This window comes from Antechinus flavipes, chromosome 6 (assembly GCF_016432865.1).
Source record: "Antechinus flavipes isolate AdamAnt ecotype Samford, QLD, Australia chromosome 6, AdamAnt_v2, whole genome shotgun sequence".
NCBI lineage: Eukaryota > Metazoa > Chordata > Mammalia > Dasyuromorphia > Dasyuridae > Antechinus > Antechinus flavipes.
The window spans coordinates 212,178,792-212,199,919 of record NC_067403.1 but is presented as its reverse complement, the minus strand read 5'-3'; the positions used below and the strand labels follow the sequence as shown (position 1 = coordinate 212,199,919).

The 21,128-nt window shown below is 42.5% G+C and overlaps 1 protein-coding gene across 1 annotated transcript in view; it reads left to right on the top strand.

The window, feature by feature from the left end:
• Positions 1-992: 992 nt before the first annotated feature.
• GALNT18 (polypeptide N-acetylgalactosaminyltransferase 18) overlaps positions 993-21,128 on the top strand; it is a 449,516-nt gene continuing 429,380 nt past the window's right edge. The window contains exon 1 of the mRNA XM_051966111.1: positions 993-1,676. Coding sequence (XP_051822071.1) covers positions 1,442-1,676 — 235 coding nt within the window. The 5' untranslated portion in view covers positions 993-1,441. The remainder of the gene's footprint in view (positions 1,677-21,128) is intronic.

Below are 21,128 nucleotides of genomic sequence, written 5' to 3'. Positions count from 1 at the left end.
GTGATGGGTGGTAAAGCCAGCTTTGTGGTCCTTCAAGGCTATTTTCTAGGGAAACTGACTGGAGGCGTGAGATGCCCACCTAAGTGCCAGCTTCTGATGGCAGACCCTGGGGCTGACTGCAGCAAATTGTAAGCTCTTTGAGGGCAGGGACTGTGCGCTCCCTCAGCCCTCTCGGACCCCGAATTTCTCTAGCGCCTAGCTCTGCACAGTGCATGCTGCTGGCTCTCAATAAATGTTTCCTGACTGGAATGGAATGGCGGGTGCTGCAGAGCGGGCGGCTGAATGGGTCCAGGGGGTCTACAGCCACAGAGATTGCTCTGCAGCTTAGCTGCCCAGGGGGACCAATTCAGGGGAAATCTCTGCTGGAGGAAGCTCGCCCAGATAGGTCCGGGCTGCGCTGGGGCGCTGGCCAGCAGCGGGGAATCCCAGAGGCCAGGCTGAATGGGAGGAATCAGAGAGAGCCCTGGGGTTGGAGCCAGAGATCTAGAGCCGGGGGAGACCCCAGCGGCTGGGGGTGGAGTACAGAAGAGAACCCGGTGGATCTGCACCCCACCCCCACCCCCAGCCCCCAGCCCTCGGGGTTTCTCTGCCAGGGCTTGGGGGCGGGGAGGAAAGCCCTCTTATCCAGTGGCTACCGAGGCGCAGGCTGGCGTGAGGCCCGACTGTGGGACTGGAGCCCGGGGCTCTGGGGCGGGAGAAGAAGGCTCCCCTCCTCTCCCGGGGCTCTGGCCAGAGGGGAGTTGGGCTGGGGGCTGGGGAACGGAGCGGAGCAGGTGGGGCGCTGGCCGGGACTCCGCCCCCTGCACGGTCCCCGTTGGTCCGCGGCTGCACTTCCCCAGCCCCTCTCCCGAGCCGGAGCGCGATTGGCGGCGGCGCTTGTCGCTCGGAGGGGGCCGGGCAGTCCTGCTCTCGGGCTCGGCCCGCTGCAGCCTCCGCCGCCGCCGCCGCCTCCTCCTTCCTTCTCTCAGAGCGGGCTGGTCTGCTCAGAGAGCCGGCGCAGGGCGATGGGGAGCGGTGTGGCCAGGCGCCCGGGCAGCTGCAAAGTTTGCCACACTTGCGCGCTGCGGTGCCCGGCTGCTGGGCGCCGCTGAGCGGCTGCTGGAGGTGCTTCGGCTTCCTTTCTCCCATTTGTTTGAGGGGCTTCTATCTAGTAGATAGAGCTATTCGCCTGGTCGGCGGCAGACACGGGAGCAACAAACTTGGGGCTGTGAGGCGAAGATCCCGCGCGGGGGCTCCGAGGCCCTGAGCGAGCAGCCGCGGCTTTGCTTTCCGAAGCCACGGACCTCAGTGTCTGGCAGCTCAGCATCCAGCCATCCCGCCGGTTCCAGATCGCCGAGTCCTTTGGAGAGTTCGAGTGGGTGTGGGGACGGCGGAGATTGGGGGCAGTCCAGTGGCCTGGGGGAGCGCGGGGAGCTCCCCCTCTCTATGGAGGGAGCGCAGGATGGTGTGCACCAGGAAGACCAAAACTTTGGTGTCCACCTGCGTGATCCTGAGCGGTATGACCAACATCATCTGCCTGCTTTACGTGGGCTGGGTCACCAACTACATCGCCAGCGTCTATGTACGGGTGCAGGATCCGGTGCCCGACAAGAAGCTGGACGAGGACAAAGGGGACACGCTGAGGATCATCGAGCGTCTGGACCACCTGGAGAATGTCATCAAACAGCACATTCAAGGTACGCCGAGCCCTTTCGCCTCCGACGCGTTCTTGGGAAACTTTGCAGGACCGACCGGTTGGTGGTGATGGTGGGGTGTGTGTGAGTGTGTCTGTGTGTGGGTTAAAACTGGTGGGGGGAAAGGGGGGGAGGATGAGAGAGGTGAGGGCGGAGACGAAACACTTGTTTCTGTGTGGACGTGCAAGTAACCTCGGCCCGCTTCTGTGTGACTAGTTAATGATAACAATACTCTGTGTAAGCACGCACGCAAGTGTGCACGCATGTCGTAGGTGGGTGCTTGGGAGACTTTACCCGTGGCCAACCTGCATACGCTATCTTTGTATACATACATACACGTAGGGGGTATCCACCCGTGCCTGAGGCGTGCCGTGTGTGTGTGTCTGTGTGTGTGTGTGTGTGTGTGTGTGAGAGAGAGAGACAGACAGACAGACAGACAGACAGAGAGAGACAGAGAGACAGAGAGAGAGACAGAGAGAGACAGAGAGACAGAGACAGAGACAGAGAGACAGACAGACACAGATTCAGATTCAGAGAAACAGAGACAGAGACAGAGACAGAGAGAAAAAAACAGGCAGAGATAGAGAGACAGGGAGATCAAGACAGAAACAGTCATTCACACACACAGACACACGTGCACACACCCTCCCTAACCGGCAAAGGGATGACCAGCACGTAGTCAGACAAAAATTAGACACGTGCTAGGTGCTCTCCCCCTCGCCCCCCCCTCCCTACTTTCTGTCTCTCTCCCTCTTTCTCTCCCTCTCTCTGCCTCTCTTGGACTCTCTCTCTCTCTCTCTCTCTCTCTCTCTCTCTCTCTCTCTCTCTCTCTCTCTCTCTCTCTCTGTTTCTTTTCCTCCTTCCCTTTACCCTCTCTTCCCCTCCCTCTCCCCCACGTTTCTCTCTGTTTCTGTCTCTCTATATCTCTCTATGGTGTGTGTCTCTGTGTTTGTCTCTCTGTATTTCTCTGTTTCTTTCCCTCCCTCTCCCTCTCTTCCTCTCTCTTCCCCTCCCCCCTCTCTCTGTGTCCCTGGCTCTCTGTGTCTCTATCTCTGTGTGTATCTGTCTCTGTCTGACTCTCTCTCTCTCTCTCACACACACACACATACACACACACACACGTGTCGTTCGTTCCCTGCTGCCTGGGGTAGGGAAACGGGCTGGGCCCTGGCAGACCTTGGGGGGAGCGCGCGGGAGAAAGGGGCGGGGGGGGGGGCAGAATGCAGGAACCGGTTTGGGAAAGGAAGGAAGAAAGGAGGCGGTGCAGCTCTCCTTTCTGGGTTAGAAGCTGGACAGCTGGAAGGAACGTGGAAGCCGGGAATCCCCCAGCCTGCGGGCCTGGAGGAGGGGCCTCGCGAACCCAGCGCGGAGGGGCTACCCCTCTCCTCCCCTCTCCTCCTCTCACCCTTTCTTTGCCCCTCAACTCCCTAGACTGGTTCCCTGCTCTGCACTTTTCCTGCTGATCACCCAAGTTCCCCAGAGGGGGGGCACAGGTGATGGATCCCGGAGCCCTCGGGGCCCTGGGCACACTCCTGGGCAGGCAAAGTGAGCAGCCCCAGAGTTGGAGCTGGTGCTGAAGTGAATCCTGGAACTGCGAGGTCGTTAGGCGCGGGGCTCGGAAGAGCTTGGGGATTCCTGGCCTGAGTTGTGGGGGAAGGAGATGCTGGCGACTTCGAGGCGCTTGGGGCTGCTGCCCTGCCCCTCTCTGCCCGAATGTGCCTGCCTGTTTCTGTGTCTGAGTCTGTGTGTATGTGTATGCGTGCGTGCGCGCGCGCCACTGCTTCTGTGTGCCTCTGTGTGTTGAGGGCAGGCTTAAAGCATCCCCTTTCCCCCGGCACTCCTGCTGCGTGCCAGGCGGTCCCCTGCTCCTTCCCGGCTACCGGCGTGAAGGGAGGGGGATCGTCTAGTTTCTTGGCTTATTTTTTTGGCCAAGCGCTGGTTGGAAACCGCCCAGGGCGGGGTGAGCTTTTGGAGCCCGCCCTGCCCGCTGTCCCGCAAGCCCTTAGCCGAGGACCCGCCCCTACGTGGAGGTGGGAGAGTCCAGCCCCACCTCCCACCTCTCCGAGTCACCGTGGCGCCGGCTGGGCTTGAATTTTTACACCCAACCATCCAGGGCTCACCTGGCAGCCCCAACTCCCAGACCGAGTTAGGTCTGGCTTCTTCCTGGCGGCCCCTGCGGCTGGAAAGGCTTGGAGAGGGGGACCCGGCTTTCTCCCTTGGAGAGTCGTCCCCAACGCAGACCTCGCCACTGGCTGCTCGGGAGTCACAGCGAGTGGAGCTCTCTTGCTGGACAGATCCGTTAGAAACAACCGCCCCACAGCACCCCCGCCTTCTCTCCATCCCCCAGGCCGTGACAGAAGGAGCCTTTCTGCCTCTGTCAGGAGCCTGTTGCTGCTGAGTTGCACTTTATCATCAGGTACATCTGGTTTCCCAAAATTACTCAGCGGTAGAAATGGAATTGTTGCCTCAGGGGCATCAGGGCTTGGTGAAAAGAGGCTCGCTGGTGGCCTGCCCCTAACATTTCCTGTCGCCTAGGATCTGTGACTTTATAGATGTCTTCAGGGGAAATAATAGGAGCATCAAACTGAGCTGGGACCTGGGGTGTAGTGCTAAGGTTCTGGATGGGAAAGCTCAGGCCAGTGGCAAAGGCATTTTGTTTTCAAATTAAAACAGGGGAAGGAGGCACAAAGAAAGCCTAAGTGAACAGTCACTGCTCAGGTTCAACAAGATGATGATGATGATGATGGATGATGGGGAGAAGGCAGAGGTGCTGAACTCTGTATTTTATTTTGTTTTTCCTTGTGTTTTTCTAGTCTTTGGACTAGAAAAGTTAGAACAAAACGGCAAATGAGGGGTATGTAGTATATATATACTATTTGCCTCATCTGCCATTTTGAGGAGTATATAGTATATATCTACATTTTGCCTCATTTGCCATTTTGAGGAATATATAGTGTGTGTATATATATACACACACTATATACCCCTCATTTGCCATTTTACATAATATGATATATATTATATATATGCATATATATAGGGATAGTAAGAGATCACTTAACTACTTGCCTATATGGGTTCACAGAAAAAGTGACTTTGCCACTTGTTACTTTCATGATCTTGGGCAAAGAAATCACTTAACTTGGATGGTGCAGTGGATAGAGCACAAACCCTGGAGTCAGGAAGACATGAATTCAAATCTGACTTCAGACACTAAACACTCACTAGCTGTGTGACTCTGAGCAAGTCACTCAATGTTAACCCCATTGCCTTGCCAAAAAATAAAATAAAAATAAAGAAAAAGAAATTACTTAACCTCTTTGGGGAATAGAAGAGGTTTGGCACAGAATCGGAGAAGGACAATCATTTCAATGTGTTTTTTTATTAAAAAATTTAATTTTCAAATGATAGGCATGGATAATTTTTCAACATTAACCCTTGCAAAACCTTATGTTTCAATTTTCCCCTTTCCCCCCCACCCCCTCTCCTAGATAGCAAGTAATCCAATATATATTAAACGTGGTAAGACTCTAACGTATGCATATATTTATACAATTATCTTGCTGCACAAGAAAAATGAAATCAAAAAGGAAAAAAATAAGAAAGAAAATAAAATGCAAGCAAACAACAACAAAAAGTGAGAATGCTATGTTGTGAATCACTCTTAATTCCTACAGTCCTCTCTCTGGATATAGATGGCTCTCTTCATCAGAAGATCATTGGAACTAGTCTGCATTTCAGTGTTTTAAAAGGGGAAGAAAATGGAGTCCAGAGGCTATAGACCTGTGAACTTGTCATAGACAGTTGGCAAAATTTGTTATTAAAAAATTAAAAGGAAATATCAATCACAACAAACCATATGACCATCTCCATTGTTATTCTCCTGGACAGGATGGAAAGATAATTCATTAGTTGAATTCAGAACTAATTAGATGGCCAGATCCAAAGAATAGTCATTTATGTTCTGGTACTCAGCCCAAAGAATGTCTTTTAGCTCCAGAGACTGCTGCTTTATCCTGTGCTATTCATTTCTCTTTCCCCAGTGAATTGGGTAGAGGGATAGGTAGCATATTTATCAAGCTTCCAGTGACCCAAAGGTGAGAACTATAGCTAACAGTGTAGATAATAAGTCTGAATCCCCAAATCTTGGCAGGCTTTGTGTTGATAATAACTAGCATTTACTTTGCATCTATATGTGTCAGCACTTTACAAATATCATTTCAATTCATCTTACAACAATCCTAGAAGGTAGGAGATCTTATTGTCTTTCTTTTAAAAGTGAGAAAATGAAGCAGAGGTTAAGTGACTTGTTTAAGATCACACAGCTAGTAAGTATCTGAGACTGGATTTGAATTCATGTTTTCCTGATTCTAGGCTTGGAGCTCTGTCCACTGTGATATCTAGCTACTAATATCAGGCATTTCACTTTCTTGGAAATTGAAGACTTGATCCTTTAGACTTATTAGTCTTTATGTATCTAGGGATTAATTATGTGAAAGAGAAATTGGACTTTTTCTGTTTGGCCTTGGATGTCAAACATCAGGAGCAAAAGGATGGAGGAACATATTTTGGCTTGATGGAAGGGGAAGTTTCTCAACAACTCAAGCCATAAAATAGATGGAATTTGTTGCCTTGGGAGATGGTGGATTGGAATTCTATACATTTTTAAACCAAAAACTGCTTGGGCTTATTGTAGGAGGGTTGGTTGGTATGAATTGGACTAGGTCCTGTCCAGCTCTGGGTTTGCCATTCTATGAGACTTTGATACTCCCATCCATTTACCATTGGTCAGAAAAAAGGCAGGCAGAACACATTGCAAAGATTCTTTTGTGAAAGCCAGATGTGCAATTATTAGTTGTGAGCCATTAAATGAATGTGCTGTTAAAATAGAGTAGGTATTGTGACTTTCTTCAAGAAGAACCCTGCAATTAGACATTGTTCATAACAGAAAACCTGGGGGAGCCAACAAAGCAACAAGGCTTTACCTTTTCAAAGATAGAGGTTTGAAAGGGCACACTACATCTCCCTGAGCAATTTAGAGAATAAATGTCTTCGAGGACTTGAGGAAGCAAGCTTCAGGGATCGAGATTCTTCAGCTTAATTCATCAATCACTCAACAAGTGTTTAAATGATTTGGTTTTGATTGGAGAAAGTCAATGGGTGGATCCTTGACCAAGTTGACTGATTGAGCTTGTTGGCAGTTCTATTAGTTTATGCTACAGATTTAGGATTATCCATGGCTTGATTATAACATCCTCCAAATAATATTCCTATAGCTCTAGAGCCTCAGCTCAGTTTCTGGAGAACCCACTCTGAACTAGGCATAGTGCTGGGTTCTCTGTACACAAAGACAAAAATAGTGATTGCTTCTAAGGAGTTTACAATTCTAATGAGGAAGATTTATGTTCTAAGTAATTGCAGAGAGTGGGGTGCAGGAATCAGGAAAGACTTCTTGCAGAAGGTGGCACTTGAACTGTGCTTAATTAGAATTAGGATTTCAAAAAGGCAAATGTAGGGAGGAAGAGCATTGATGGCATGGGGCACATGAAAGGAATGTTATGATTTAATCAATTTGTTTGGAGTTAAATCTGTAAAAAAAAAAATGGAATCAAATTGAGGAGTGCTTCAAAGGCCCAGGAAGGATTGGTATTTATACTAAAGGTAATAGTGATCCATTGACCTTTATTGCATGGTGGAATTGACATGATCACACCTGTGCTTTAAGAATACCGATATGGTGCCAGAGGAAAACAATTTGATCTCTATTCAAAGAAGCCAGTGGGTAGGTTCTTGGCCAACATGACTGATTGAGTTTCTTGGCAACTCTATTAGTTTATGCTACTGAGTCAGGATTATTTGTGGCTTATAATCACTCTCCAAATAATTTTTATGTAACCTCAGAGCCTAGTCCAGCCTCCATCTTTTCCACTGAAGGAAAGCCATATTGGAAGTTAAAAATCATAAAATAATAACAGTGCCAAGTTAGAACAAGAAGTAACATTTTACTACATTTTCCTAATTTAAGAAACTGAGATCCAGAGATGTTAAAAAGAAAATAAGTTTCAACAACATGTGAGTTTCAGATTTGCAAAAGATTTTCTGTTCATTATCTCCTTTAAACTTCACAAAACCTCTGTGAAGTAGATTTTATGGGTATTTTCATCTCCATTTTTCACATAAGAAAACTGTAGCTCCAAGGTTAAAGGGTAGCTAAGCGGTACAGTGGTTAGAAAATTGGGCTTGGAGTTTAGGAGCCAAAATAAAAATCTAGCTTTAGATATTTAGTAGCTGTGTAACCCTGAGCAAGTCACTTAACCTGTTACCTCAATTTCTTCTTCTGTATAATGGGGATAAGAATAATAGCAATTACTTTTTAGGCTTGTGGTGTTATAAAGTGCTTAGAATGATGATTGGCACATGGTAATCACTATATAAATGTTAGAAGTGATAATAATGATGATGACGTTTCTTACCCATGATCACACAGATGGGAGATTTTGGAGGAGGGACTGGAACCTCAGACACACTTATGTTACACAGCTTCTCTTGAGGAGCAAAGTAGGAATTTTAACCAAGATTCTTTGATTCCAAAGCAGACTGGGCTGCTTCTCTGAAATGTCGCCAAGCATTCTAACAAATGTGGATGGATGGGCTTTACAATCAGAAGCAGCTTTGGAGTCCTGCTCACCCCAAAGTCTTTATTCAGTCAAAGCTGAAAAGTATATTTCCCTTATGGGGGTTACCCTAATATTTCATTTTAATTTGTTTTCTGCTTGAATGATTTAATTAGATGGTGGTGAATCTCTAGGGAATTTAAATTGCAGATCTTAAACTTTTTTAATGAAATGAATTGGAAATGAGGGTCTAACTTTAAAAAGTGTGTTTGGTCATCTATGAATAGAAAATAAGGGTGAACAAAACACTGATATGTGGAGAAGAGAAGTGTGGCCTTTTAAACAAGGCATACAGATGTGTTCAGAGGGATGCCAAAGATGAGTTTGCATTTTGGAATGGTGAATGAAAAGTTGTAGAGTGCAGTTGTGTATCTGATTAGGCAAGTATCTATTACATCTGTTTGCTCTGTGTCATATTAGATGCTGGGGACAAAAATATAAAAGTTAAAGACCCTGTCCTCGGGAGGTTACATACTCTTGAGATAGTTTTGAGAAATTCAAGAGTTATTTTTTTATTTGGGTATTTTAAACAAGGATCTTTTAATGAATATAACAATCAACTTTTAATAACAAGCATCTTAGGGGAATACGCAAGATCAGACTTTTCTTTTAAGGGGAGGGAGTGGGAGACTTTGAAAAACAAGAAATTAAACATGTGCAAAAGGAATTGAATTATTGGATGGGTTATTTTCAAGCACTCACATTTCTTTGAATATTGTAATTAATAGTGTGTTAAAGTATTTGATTGATTTTAAAATCCATTATCCTCCCTCACTGAATCTAGTTCAATTCAACAGTAGGAAGAATGTATTATTAACAATTTTCATTTCATGAAAGTACCTTAGACACATTATATGCACATTAATGTACATCCAATCAGTAATATCAAGTTGCTCGCCAATATAACAGACTAGTGTAAAAATTAGTCCCTTAAAATATTTTTAAAATAGTCACGTATTATGTTTGAATCCTACTTTCAGAGCTGGAAAGGGCCATCTAATCATATCTCTTTATTTTTTCTGTTGAGACTAAGATAGGGGAAGTGAATTATCTCAGGCTTCCCAGGTAGGAACTGGCCAAATAGTTGATGTAAGTCCACAATTCAGTAGATTAGGTTTTTCTTTACTTGGTTAGTCTCAGTGACCATGTGGTTGCCACTTAAAAGTGACCCTTTCCCAAGACAATCTCCAAGATAAATTAGAAGGCCTAACTTCTATTTTTAGCAAGGGGATCTTGAAGATAACGTATATGATGTTTGCTAAGTGCTTTGAGTTTATCGGAGGTGAAGATGTGATATAAAGTGAGTTGTTGTTATTCCTGTGAGTGAACAGCAATTGCAGATAAAATTGCATTAGTACCAATGGAATTGATACTTGGAGACAGCTCCGTAATAGAATTTAAGGTTGGATTGAGAAATTTATTAATAGACCAGGGCCATGTCTTGATGGAGCAAAGGAGGGGAAAAGCCTGCAAGAAAAGGCAATCCAAGAATTTAAAAAGGAGAAAACCTCGAGAAATATCTGCATTAAAAAAAATGAATTCAACATTATTTTCTACTCACTTGACACAAATTGTTACTTGCTCTTGATATGTAGGTTGGGTGTAGATTCTCCAGGAGAATTGGAAACAGAATATTAAAAAACTCCAATTCTGACATTTCTGCTTGAATCATAATAATAGCAGGTACTTATTTTGGTTCTTTAAAGTTTGCCAAGTGTTTCACATATCTGTGTGAGCTTCAAGGGCTTATGAGGTAGGTGTTAGAAATATTCTTATCTCCACTTCATAGATAGATAACTGAAGTTTTACCCATGGCCCAGAACTAATAATTGTCATAATCTTTATACGAACAACACTTTTTCTGACTTCAGGTCCAGTACTCAGTCCACTAAATAATATATTGATTATTTGAGTAGAATCTATGCTTATTTTCATGAATTTACTTCCCCTCACTATCCAATCAAGTACCCTGAGATCAATTGTATTTCCCAATCCATCTACTATTTTGCCCAAATGGACTATTTCCAAATTTTCTTAGAATTCAGTCCCAGAGATTTTACTTCAGGAACTTTCCTGAAACAATAACTATCTGATAATGACTGGGGTACTGTCAGCTATAGATCCAGGGCTGTGGAGTCAGACGTATAGGGCTTTAGAATAATGATCTTTGTTCAGGGGAGGGCTGTGGAGGTAGCATGGTATGATGGAATGGGAGCTAGATTTGGATCCAGTGGCAGCTCTACTACTTACTGGCTCTGTTATGTTGGGTTAATCATTTAACTTTCTCAGGGTCTCTATTTCTTCAATTGTAAAATGATGTCAAATTGAATATAAACTCCTTGAGGGAAAAGTCTTGTCCTACTTTTGTCTGTTTTTAGGGTTTAGCAAAATGCCCGGCACAAAGTAAGAATCTAATAAATCCTTGATTGATTGACTAATTAATTGAGAGGGTTTTTCTTTCAAATTTCTTTTTTCCTCTAAATCTGTGATCCTTTGAGACATTGTGCATGAAAATCAAGGCAACTTTTGATCACTTCCCAGATGCCATATCTTCAGTCAGAAAGCATATATAAAGGCCAAGGATATTCCAGGTATATCTGTTTTGCTGCTTTTTGTGCTTCATTTTTTATCTAATTTCAGAATTTAGAAGGGAGATTTCAGTCATTCACATTCATATCTCTTTACTTGCCATCTAGGGGATGGGACAAGGGGAAGGGGCGGAAAATCGGGACACAAGATTTTGCAAGGGTCAATGGTGAAAAATTATCCTTGCATATATTTTCAAAATAAAAGGCTTCAATTAAAAAGAATTAGTATCCTTCCTCATTTGTAACATCATAGAAATAGAAGTGGAGGGGGCCTCAGGAACCTGATCTCACTCATTTTACAGGCCAAGAAACTAAGGCTCAAGATTTGTTTTATTTTAGGGTTTTTGCTTTTGCTTTTTTTTTTTTTTTGACATTTCCAAGATCAAAAAGGTAGTAATTGTTGGAGGTGGAATTTGAATCTTGGCCCTCTGACTTTTCATTATCTCCTTTCTTCTTCTGTCCTCTCCCTTCCCTTCTTTTTAGCCATTTATTCAGGGCCAGTGTACATATGGGCACTCAGGCTTTTTTCCTCCCTCTGTCAGAGCCTCTTAGCGTTTGGAGAGGGAGAAAGTACAGTTGTAGAGAAAAGCGTTAATAGAATGGTTTTGGTCACAAAACATCAGCACTGTTTATTTGTTCAAAACAGTAGGAGTCCATATTAATAACCATGTGACTTATGTGTGGGGAAGTGAGAAGTAAGCAAAATCTTACCCTGGCCCCATAAATGGGGCTTTCTTCTTTTATTGAACTAATCTCTCTTCCAGTAGACGCTGGTGACATTTCCTATTATCCATGCAGAAGATCTGCCTTGATCTCCTATGCTACAAAAATTGCTTTGCCTTGCCTAGAACACAGTTCCCAAATGAAGGGTTTTGAGGTTTCTTTTTATTGCAGTAATAAGGTTTTGTATCTGTGTGCTTCCTGTCTCAAAGAAACTCAATAAGTGATGTGAACTCTCTCTAGTTTATCTCTCTCCTGTCCTCATGATGGAAGGAGGACACTTTGGAGGAATTCCCAGAGCATCTGCTGAAGGCAACTGAAGAGTAGAGAGACTGAACTGGGCTGGAGGAAGGGGAGAACAAAACGTAACCAAGATTCCCAGCACCAGGAGCTATCCACAAGGGGAGTGGGCTGCTTTGAGGAAGGGAAAGCACCCTTTCTTCTGAGATTTTTGTCTTTGTTTTTCTTCTGAGATTTCTGAATAGAGCCTGCATGGTCCCTTGTTGCCACAGTTATAGCAGGAATTCTTGGCCATAGTTTCTGAATTTCATTTCAGTTTGTAATATCTGTGATCCTCTATCTCAGCCTTGATAGCAGAATGATCACTCTATATTTGTGTGTGTGTGTGTGTGTGTGTGTGTGTGTGTGTGTGTGTGTGTAAGAGAGAGACAGAAACAGACAGGGAGAGACAGAGTCAGAGATAGAGATAGAGATAGAGACAGAGAGAGAGAGAGAGAGAGAGAGAGAGAGAGAGAGAGAGAGAGAAGAGGGAGAAGGAGAGGAGAGAGAAAAAGAGGGGGAGGGGAAAGGGCAGAGAGAGAGAGACAAAGAGAGAAACAATGAGAGAGAGACAGAAACACAAACAGAGACAGAAAGAGAGAGAGAGTGGGGAGGAGGGAAGGAGGAGAGACAGAAAAAGAAAGAGAGAAAAAGAGAGAGAAAAGAGAGGGAGGAAGGGAAAAGGGGAGGGAGGGATGGAGGAAGAGAGAGAGAGAAAATAGGCTCAAACTGGAGAAATTTGAAATTTGCTGCCTCCTTTTTTTTTGGATAGCTCTAGTTGTTGGGAAGTTTTTTTGAGCCTGAATTTGGCCCTTTGCCACTTCTACCCATGGTTCCTGGTTCTGCCTTTTGGGGCCAAATGGAACAAGCCAAATCCTTCTTCCTCCAGATGCCATTTCAAACACTTGGATACAGACTAAGGTCTGTAGGGAATCCAGAAAAAGTATGGGACATAAGTCCTCACATCAGTTTAGCTGAGATACTAGATCATAGATTTAATGGTAGACATTCTGATAAATGGCATTCCATACAAGAATGACTGGGTTCTTTCACATCCACCTTCCCTATTTATATTGAATCCAGTTATGAAAAGAAATTAGTGTTTCTTTTAAAGAATACTTATAGATTTCTACAGTGAATGGGAAGGTATTTGGAGGAACCACAGAAATTATTGAATTATATGATCTGGAGACATAACGCAGGCTGGATTTTAGTATAGTGTAGAGATAAGGAAAAGGATTGAAATTACAATTTTTTTACTGGTAAAGAAGACTCCATGGATCCTGGTAAGGAGGAAACTTTCTCTACCAAGACAGTCAATAAGCACCATGGTAAGCACTGGATATACAAGGAAAAAACAACCCCCCAAAACAAAAACAAGACAAAAGCATCCCTGCTCGAAAGGCATGCACAATTTAATAAGAGTGATAACATGCAAACAACTATTACAAATAAGCTATCTAAAGACTAATTGAAAAATTATCAATGTAGAAAAGGGGCTAGCATGAAGGGGAACTGAGAAAAGCTTCCTCTAGAAGATGGGGCTTCAGCTGAGACTTAAAGGAATTTTGGGAATCCAGGAAGTAGAGATGAGGAAGGAGAGAATTCCAGGTATGGGGGATAATTAGTGAAAAAGAAAAGTCGGATGATGGGGTTATAAAGGACTTACTAAGTGCCAAATACTTTGCAGAATGGTGAGGATTCATATAGTATAGAAACGTTAGACCATCCCTGATCCCAAAAGCTGTGGGAAGCAATACTTGTAGGAGGGTGTAGCAGCAGGGCCAATGGAAAGGCCTTTTGGTCCTTAGGATGTACTTTTGAGAAGGGAGAGGGAGATCCTGACAGGATCTAGTTCAATACAAATGGATGTGTGTATCAGAAACCAAATCCAAGCTGTGCTGATTATAAATGAAATTATAAAGAAGACCAAACTAGAATTAATGGAAATTTGTCAACTCCAGTCACCAGTGTCTAGATTAGAGGCTCTGTCTGCTTTGTAAAGTCCCCTCCTTACTTCCTGTTCTCACGAGGCACCCAAAATGCCTGTCTGCTAACCTTCCCTTTTGTCCTAAAAATATTTACCTTTTCAAACCACTTAATGCAGTTGCTGAAGCACCGGACAATTCCAAGAATGTGCCTTTGTTTGGAGGAGACAGCACTATGGGCGCTACTTTGAAGGCGCCTCATTATGCTCTCTGAAGGCCACAATGAGTAAAACTGCTTTTTCCAGATGACTCTCTAAAGGCCCTTCAAGGTTTCCCCCAGTTTTTAGCTGACACTGTGGAAGAACAGAGCTACACATTTCTTCCCACTTGACTTTGGCTTATCTTCCTTCTAGGGTGAATTTGATTTAAATCAAATTGATTTAAGTCATAATTTCAATCACAGCCGGGAAGATGCGATTTAAATCACTTGTCAGGAAGACTCAGTTTAATCTTTTTTTTTTCCTTCCCCCTACAAAAAGTGCCTTCTTTGCTATTCAATATAACCTTAACAGCACATATTCTTCAAAACTCATAGATAGAGAGAGTTTCATTTTTAGAAAATGCATACTATATACATTTTAAAGCAGTGACTTATTTTGATTTTTTCCACATGAAAAAATTTGAAGCTATATTCAGAAACTGAATGATGATTGAGACAGTCTAAAAATCCTCTCAGTTTTGTGGGGCTTAACCTCTATTGCAGTTGATTGCCTGTGTTCCAGACCTGCACCTTCTTCTTGCTTTGTTCTGCAAACTTCCATGACCCAAGTTAATATAGCTGTGGCTTGAGTCAGTTAGTCCCTCTCATATCCCTTTTTTGGAAAACTAATTTGGATGTGTCCAGATGAACACCCATTTCCTGCTGGTATCACTCAGCAAGTATTTATTAAGCACCTACTATGTGCTCCAGTTATTAAGACCTACTGTGCTAAAATCCAATATCACTGAGTTATCATGATGGAAATATGATGAAGGATGCTGGCCTCTTACCCTTTGACTAGAGGAGTGATATTTATATGGGACTTGGGGGTTTGTAGAGGTATTCAGCTGAATGACTGCTTTCTTGCAGCACAGGGAATGTTTTGTTTTTATGCTTGTGTCTCCAGTGTCTAACAACAACCTGGAGCATAGTAGGCATTTAATAGATGCTTTTTGATTGATTGATTGACAGGCCACACATACCCTCCTCCTTCATATGACCAGAAATGATTTTAATTTCTTCATCTGAAAATTGTCAGTTCATATCATTTGATCTTTTATTAATTGGAGATTGGTGTGTGTTCTTATACATTTGAGTCAATTTTCTATATATTTTAGAAACGAGGCCTTTATCAAAACTCTTGGATGTAAAAATTTCCCCCAGTTTTCTGCTTCCTTTGTAATTTTGGCTGCATTGGTTTTGTTTGTATAAGCCCTTTTTAACTTAATATAATACATTATCCATTATTATGCCCCTCTTTTTGCTGTGGCATGAAGACAATTGTCTGATACAAACTTATCCCATCTCTGGCAAATTATCTTTTGTCCTGAATCCTTCGCTTCTAGGCCCTAAAGTTTTTCTTGTAATAAAAGGCTATTGCTTTAATCATGTCTGACTTGTTTTACCATGTAAAAAGCATCCTAAATCCCCAGCCTGGAATAATAGATGTTGGTAGAACTTGGTACAAGGTACAAGGCAATATTCTTGTTACTTTAATACTTAAGAAAATTGGAGCAAAAAAAGGCTATGAGAGATGAATTATATATATATATATATATATATATATATATACACATGTATGTATGTATTCCACTCTATAGGGTTACTCAGAAATATATACAGGTTAATTTGACAACCTATATCAAAAATATAGATATATAGAGAATGGATGGGATATGCTAGGGTGGTCATACTCTGTGCAAATAAGCTTATATATTTAGAATATTTTTCTCCATTAAGAAATTATTATTATTGCTTTGTGGTCATTCCATCATATCTGACTCTTTATGATCCCATTTGGGATTTTCTGGGCAGAGATACTGTTTTGCCATTTCTTTCTCCATCCAGCTCATAAGGCAAATGGGGTAAAGTGACTTGTCCAGACTCAGAGCTAGTAAATGTTTGAGGACAGATTTGAACTCAGGAACTTGAGGCTTCCTGATTCCAGATCCGGAAATCTATGCACTGTGAGGTCATTAACTTGCCCAAATCTCTCTATATACAAGTTTACAAAAATTATTGTTTTTATTCTAGACAACATAAACAACTAAATATATACTTTAACTCAGTCTTTGCTTCTCTTTTTGTTTACTTATCTTCTGAGAAAAAGATGAGTTTTCTTCATTTTAAAATTCTTAAAAGAGATCTCAATATGAAATGAATGACCCGAAGACTTGGTTTTTTTTTTTTTTTGGCTATTTTACCATCATCAGATGCTTAGGTAATGACCACTAGTTTACAATTATGATTTTGAAACTTCATCAGAAAATATATATATATTGAGAATAGATTATCCTTAGCTCTGAAATTTATTAAAATTGTCATTATAGAGGACATGTTGTGGGATCTAAGCTCATGATGAATTCTTTTAGCACTTGAGGATTGATTCCAGTATACAGGATTGAGAATACTGACAAAAATTAGCCAGAGAAAGCAAGATGAGCATATTGTCTCCAATATATACATATTTAATTAGAACTTGTATTCTTCTAGGGTAATATTTTTGAACTTTAAACATTTTAGCTAAAATGATCTCCATTTAGGTTATATTTTGTAAAGCAGCTTTTAAAGACTTAAATTCTATTTGAATTTTAAATTTCACATTTAAAAAATTTAAGCTTATCTTGTTTTATACAAAAGGATGAGTTGCTCAGAAAATTAATTATTGTCTGTTAATACTGGAGAGATCACCTTCAACTGCTCTCTCATTTTACAGAGAGTAAACCAAGTCTTAGAAATGAGATAAGAAACAATTGGTCACTAGCATAGCAGCATCTGGAAGCTTGGTCTTCTGGGTAGTCGAGTTTCTACACCGCCTTTCAGTTATATCCTAAAAGTTATGTCATAATTATAGAGTGTCCCAGAAGGTGCTATAGTTGGAAAAAGAGCTTATAAAACCTACTTGCAGCAGTCTGGCAGAGAATTTAAGAAGTCTTTATGCAGGCACTAAATTTTTATTGGTTTATAACATTTACATAGGACCTTCTTATGTCTCTGATACCACCCAGAGTCAGATGCAAGCAGTCACTCCCCACAAACTCAGGGATGCTCCCTTACCCCTTGCCAACCTTATCAATATGAAATCATTTACCCATGCACTCAGGTGCCCAGCCCCTCCAATTCTATCATCACTGGAGGCAGGTGTATAGTCACCCACCTATCCACACTGTGTCTTAGATTATCAGTCACCATGCCCCACCTCATCCTGCCCTCTCATCACAGCCATACTTTCCCTTTGCAGGATCCACTTTTTGTTCCACTTTCTGGACAGGGAGACTGTGCTTGAAGGCTACAGCATCAGCCTGGATCCTTAGGTTTGGGAGAGATGATACTGGCCTTTCAAGCAGAAGTGACCCAAGCCTGATACCTGGGAGTCAGCCAGCTGCTGCTCTGTCAATAGCTCACCTGTTTTTCTTTGTCCTTAAGAAACTAAAAGACACAAGAAAGATACTCTTGTGCAATCTTAGGAGAACATGGGGTGATTAAGGGGCTAATATTAACTTTATCTGGTTAAGGAATAACCTAAAACTTTTCCTTTGTGAAGGAAGATATCAAATCAAGAATCTCATTTTAAGTTTTCTCTGAGATGTAAATGAATCTTCCTTAAAAGAAGTCTTTGTTGGGGTGGTTGGTTCCAGAATAAGTGTTTGTCTCTGGCTGGTGGGGTCTATTTTGAGAGAGAAGGGACTGTGAAAATGGGGACTCTCCTGACTGAAGGGATGGATAAACCAGGAGTACCAGCCCTATGAATAAAAAGAAAGGGGAACTGGGAGAGGTCGGTCAGAAAAAGGGGTTAAGAGCAATCTTCTCCATTTACTCTGTGGTAAAAGTCAGGGATGCTGTTATCTGGCTTTTATGACTTCTCAAACTCTCAACCCTGCCTGCATCAGGTTTGACCTCTGTCCATTTCTTTACTGCTACTAGTAGTAAAAACTTTCAAAAAGCATGCTTTTTAAAGGTTTATTTGGCACAAGATGAAGGCAGGGAGAAATCAGTATATGGTGGGTCTGCAGAGGGAGCCTGGGAGAATAGGAACCCGGTAGGAGAATGTATGGTGATAAGGAATGGATGGTCATAGAGAGTGGATGACAATGAATGGTTATGGAGTATGGATAGTAAGAGAGAATGGATGGTGATAGAGAATAGATGGTTATGGACAATGGATGGTGATGGAGAATGAATGGTGATAGAGAATGGATGATGATGGAGAATGGATTGTGATGGAAAATAGGTGGTTATGGACAATGGATGGTGATGGAGAATGGATAGTGATAGAGAATGGATGCTGATGGAGAGATGGTGATGGAGAATGAATGGCAATGAATGAGTGGTGATGGAGAACGGATGGTGATGGAGAATGGATAGTGATGGAGAATGGAGGGTGACAGCAAAATAGAGGAACAAGTAGGCCAAACACTGGAAGTAATAGAACACTTAATCAATCAATCAACAATCATCTGTTAATGACCCATTAAGTTAGGCACTGGGTATATAAAGACAAAAATTAAAAAAAAATCCCTGCTCTTAGGTATATTCAATCAGGAGAGACACTGTCCACAAAAATAAATGTATACAGAATAAAGACAAATTAAAGAGATGGCAGCAGTTTGGGGAATTTCTGATCATTTGTCTTAAGTCTGTGTTTATTGCAGGCTTTAAGAATGAGAGTTGGCTTCCATGATAATCTGGATTGCTTTTCTTAACATTTTGAGACCCTTCTTTGGAAAATGGGAGCTATGTTGACTTTTTGGAAGCCAATGTATGAGCTTGTGGGGTGTAATACAGGGATTTATTTGGAAGGAATCATTAACTGTTTAGAGAAGAAAAAACTTTGTAATTATCTAGTCCTCTCCCCTTACTTTTATTTTAAAGGGAAGAAAAATTGGGCCTCACATAGGTGAAACTATCTGCCAGGAGTTACACCATTAGTAAATAGCTGAACCAAGATTTAACTTAGTCCTCTGATCCCAAATCTGACACCCCCATTACCCCTCCCCATAGCATGCTGCTGCTCCAGTAGCTTTGACAAGGCAGCCTGGGTTCAGATCACACTTAGGCTTGGTTCTCAGAGTCTTGGCCCCTGCAGCTCTCCTATCTGGTTTCATAGCCTTTGCCATTTTCAGTTTTGTAGCCAAATAAACATATATTCCAAGAATCTGAATGTTTTCCCTCTGCAGTAGCCTGATGTTTTGACTTCTGGTACCTCACAGTTTATGTTGCTCTTTTAAGTCTTAGCAAAGAAAAACAAATGCTAAAACCCTTTGGGGAGGGGGAGGGGGTTAAAACGTGGCCTTTGCTACACTTGTACTGCCCCCTCCCTTTCCTTTTAAATTGCTATGTTGCAGCTGGATGGGAAAAGTCTGGAGCTCTAAAGGACTGGGGGGAGGATAGCAATGGTTTCATCTTAATAAACCTGTCGCTTGTGGTAACTCTCAAACCAAAGCAATTTTATATGTACAGAAGGGGAAAAAAGAGGCAGGGAAAGAATGAAATTAGAAGGCATGCAGCTCACCATAGAGCTTCTCTTTCTTGAAGGAGAAAGAGTTGGGCCCATCTCTGATTTAGGCCTGCAGCACAAAAGGAAGAGAGGAAACAGAATTTATTTTCCAAAAGGAGATAAGAAATTTCCATTCGTGCCTGAGATCCTTATTGAGTGTCCCATTAGTTAAAATGGCAGAGGACTCAGGTTTTTGTTTGGGGATGGCAAAATAGAGTCCTTGTTCTTTTTAGAACTTCTCACTGCTGTCTCCAGCCCCACTTTGCCCCATTAGACTTGGGAGGATTGATGGGGGAATTTGCAGGAAGTCATTTTCTCAGTGAGGAAATAGCCCTGGATGATTTATATAGCCAGAAAACCTTTTTTTCTTCTAAAAGCCTTAATCTAAATTCCTTCCCAGTAGTAGACATGAGAGGCAGAGTGGTGGAATGGACAGAGAGCAGGAAGATGCAAGTTCAGGTCTTACCCATGACATATACTAGGTAAGTTACTTAAACCTCTCAGTGGTCCAGACAATACGTGAAGACTGTAAGTTATAAAATAATTTCTTATCTGAAGAGAAAGATAGAGAGTTCCTTACATTGATATAATCATAGGTCTGGTGAAGTGGAGAGACAGAAGACAGACACAGAGAGAGAGAGAGAGATAAAGAAAAAAAAGACAGAGACATAGAAATACATAGTTGGGGGGAGAGAGAGAGAGAAGAGAAGAGAAGAAAAGAGAAGAGAAGAGGAGAGAGGAGAGAGGAGAGAAGAGAAGAGAAGAGAAGAGAAGAGAAGAGAAGAGAAGAGAAGAGAAGAGAAGAGAAGAGAAGAGAAAAGAGAAGAGGAGAATGGGAGAGAGGGAAAGAGGGAGAAAAGAAAGAAGAGAAGGAGAAAAAGAGGGAAGGAGGGAGGAAAAAAAGAAGAAAGGGAGGAAGGAAGGGAAGAAGAGAAGAAGAAGAAGAGGAAGAGGAAAAGGAAGAGGAAGAAGAAGAAGAAGAGGAAGAGGGAGGAGGAGAAAAAGGGAGGAGGAGAGAAAAAAAGAGACACAGAGAGAGATTATTTAGTCTCTGGTTGATAGCCAACCACATCATCTTCTGCAGCATCTCTGACAAGTGGTCCTCTAGCAGTCACTCTAGACTTGACAAAGAAAAAGGGAGGGTAGAAAAGCAAAAAGAACTGAAGACAAGATGAACATTTCATATTAACATGACTGTCTCATTCTCTTTCATCACAACAAGCAGATGGCCGCTTCACCTTTTGCCTGAAGCCTAGAGTGATATCTGATAGATTTTATTTTTTCTTCTCATTTCAAGCAGGATGTGTAGCCCAGGGGTGGGCAGGCTGGTGTGAAGGAGCGACAGACTGAGAAACTTATTGTGGGTGTCAGCAGGGCTGGGGGATTCAATTCCACAGTCACTGAGCCCCTAGGAGGAGGGGACATGAGTCTGTCCTTCTGGTTTTCTTAATAAGTAAGTTCTATTAGATCCACCTAATTTGTACAAAAGCACCCACTGCATTTTTAGTCT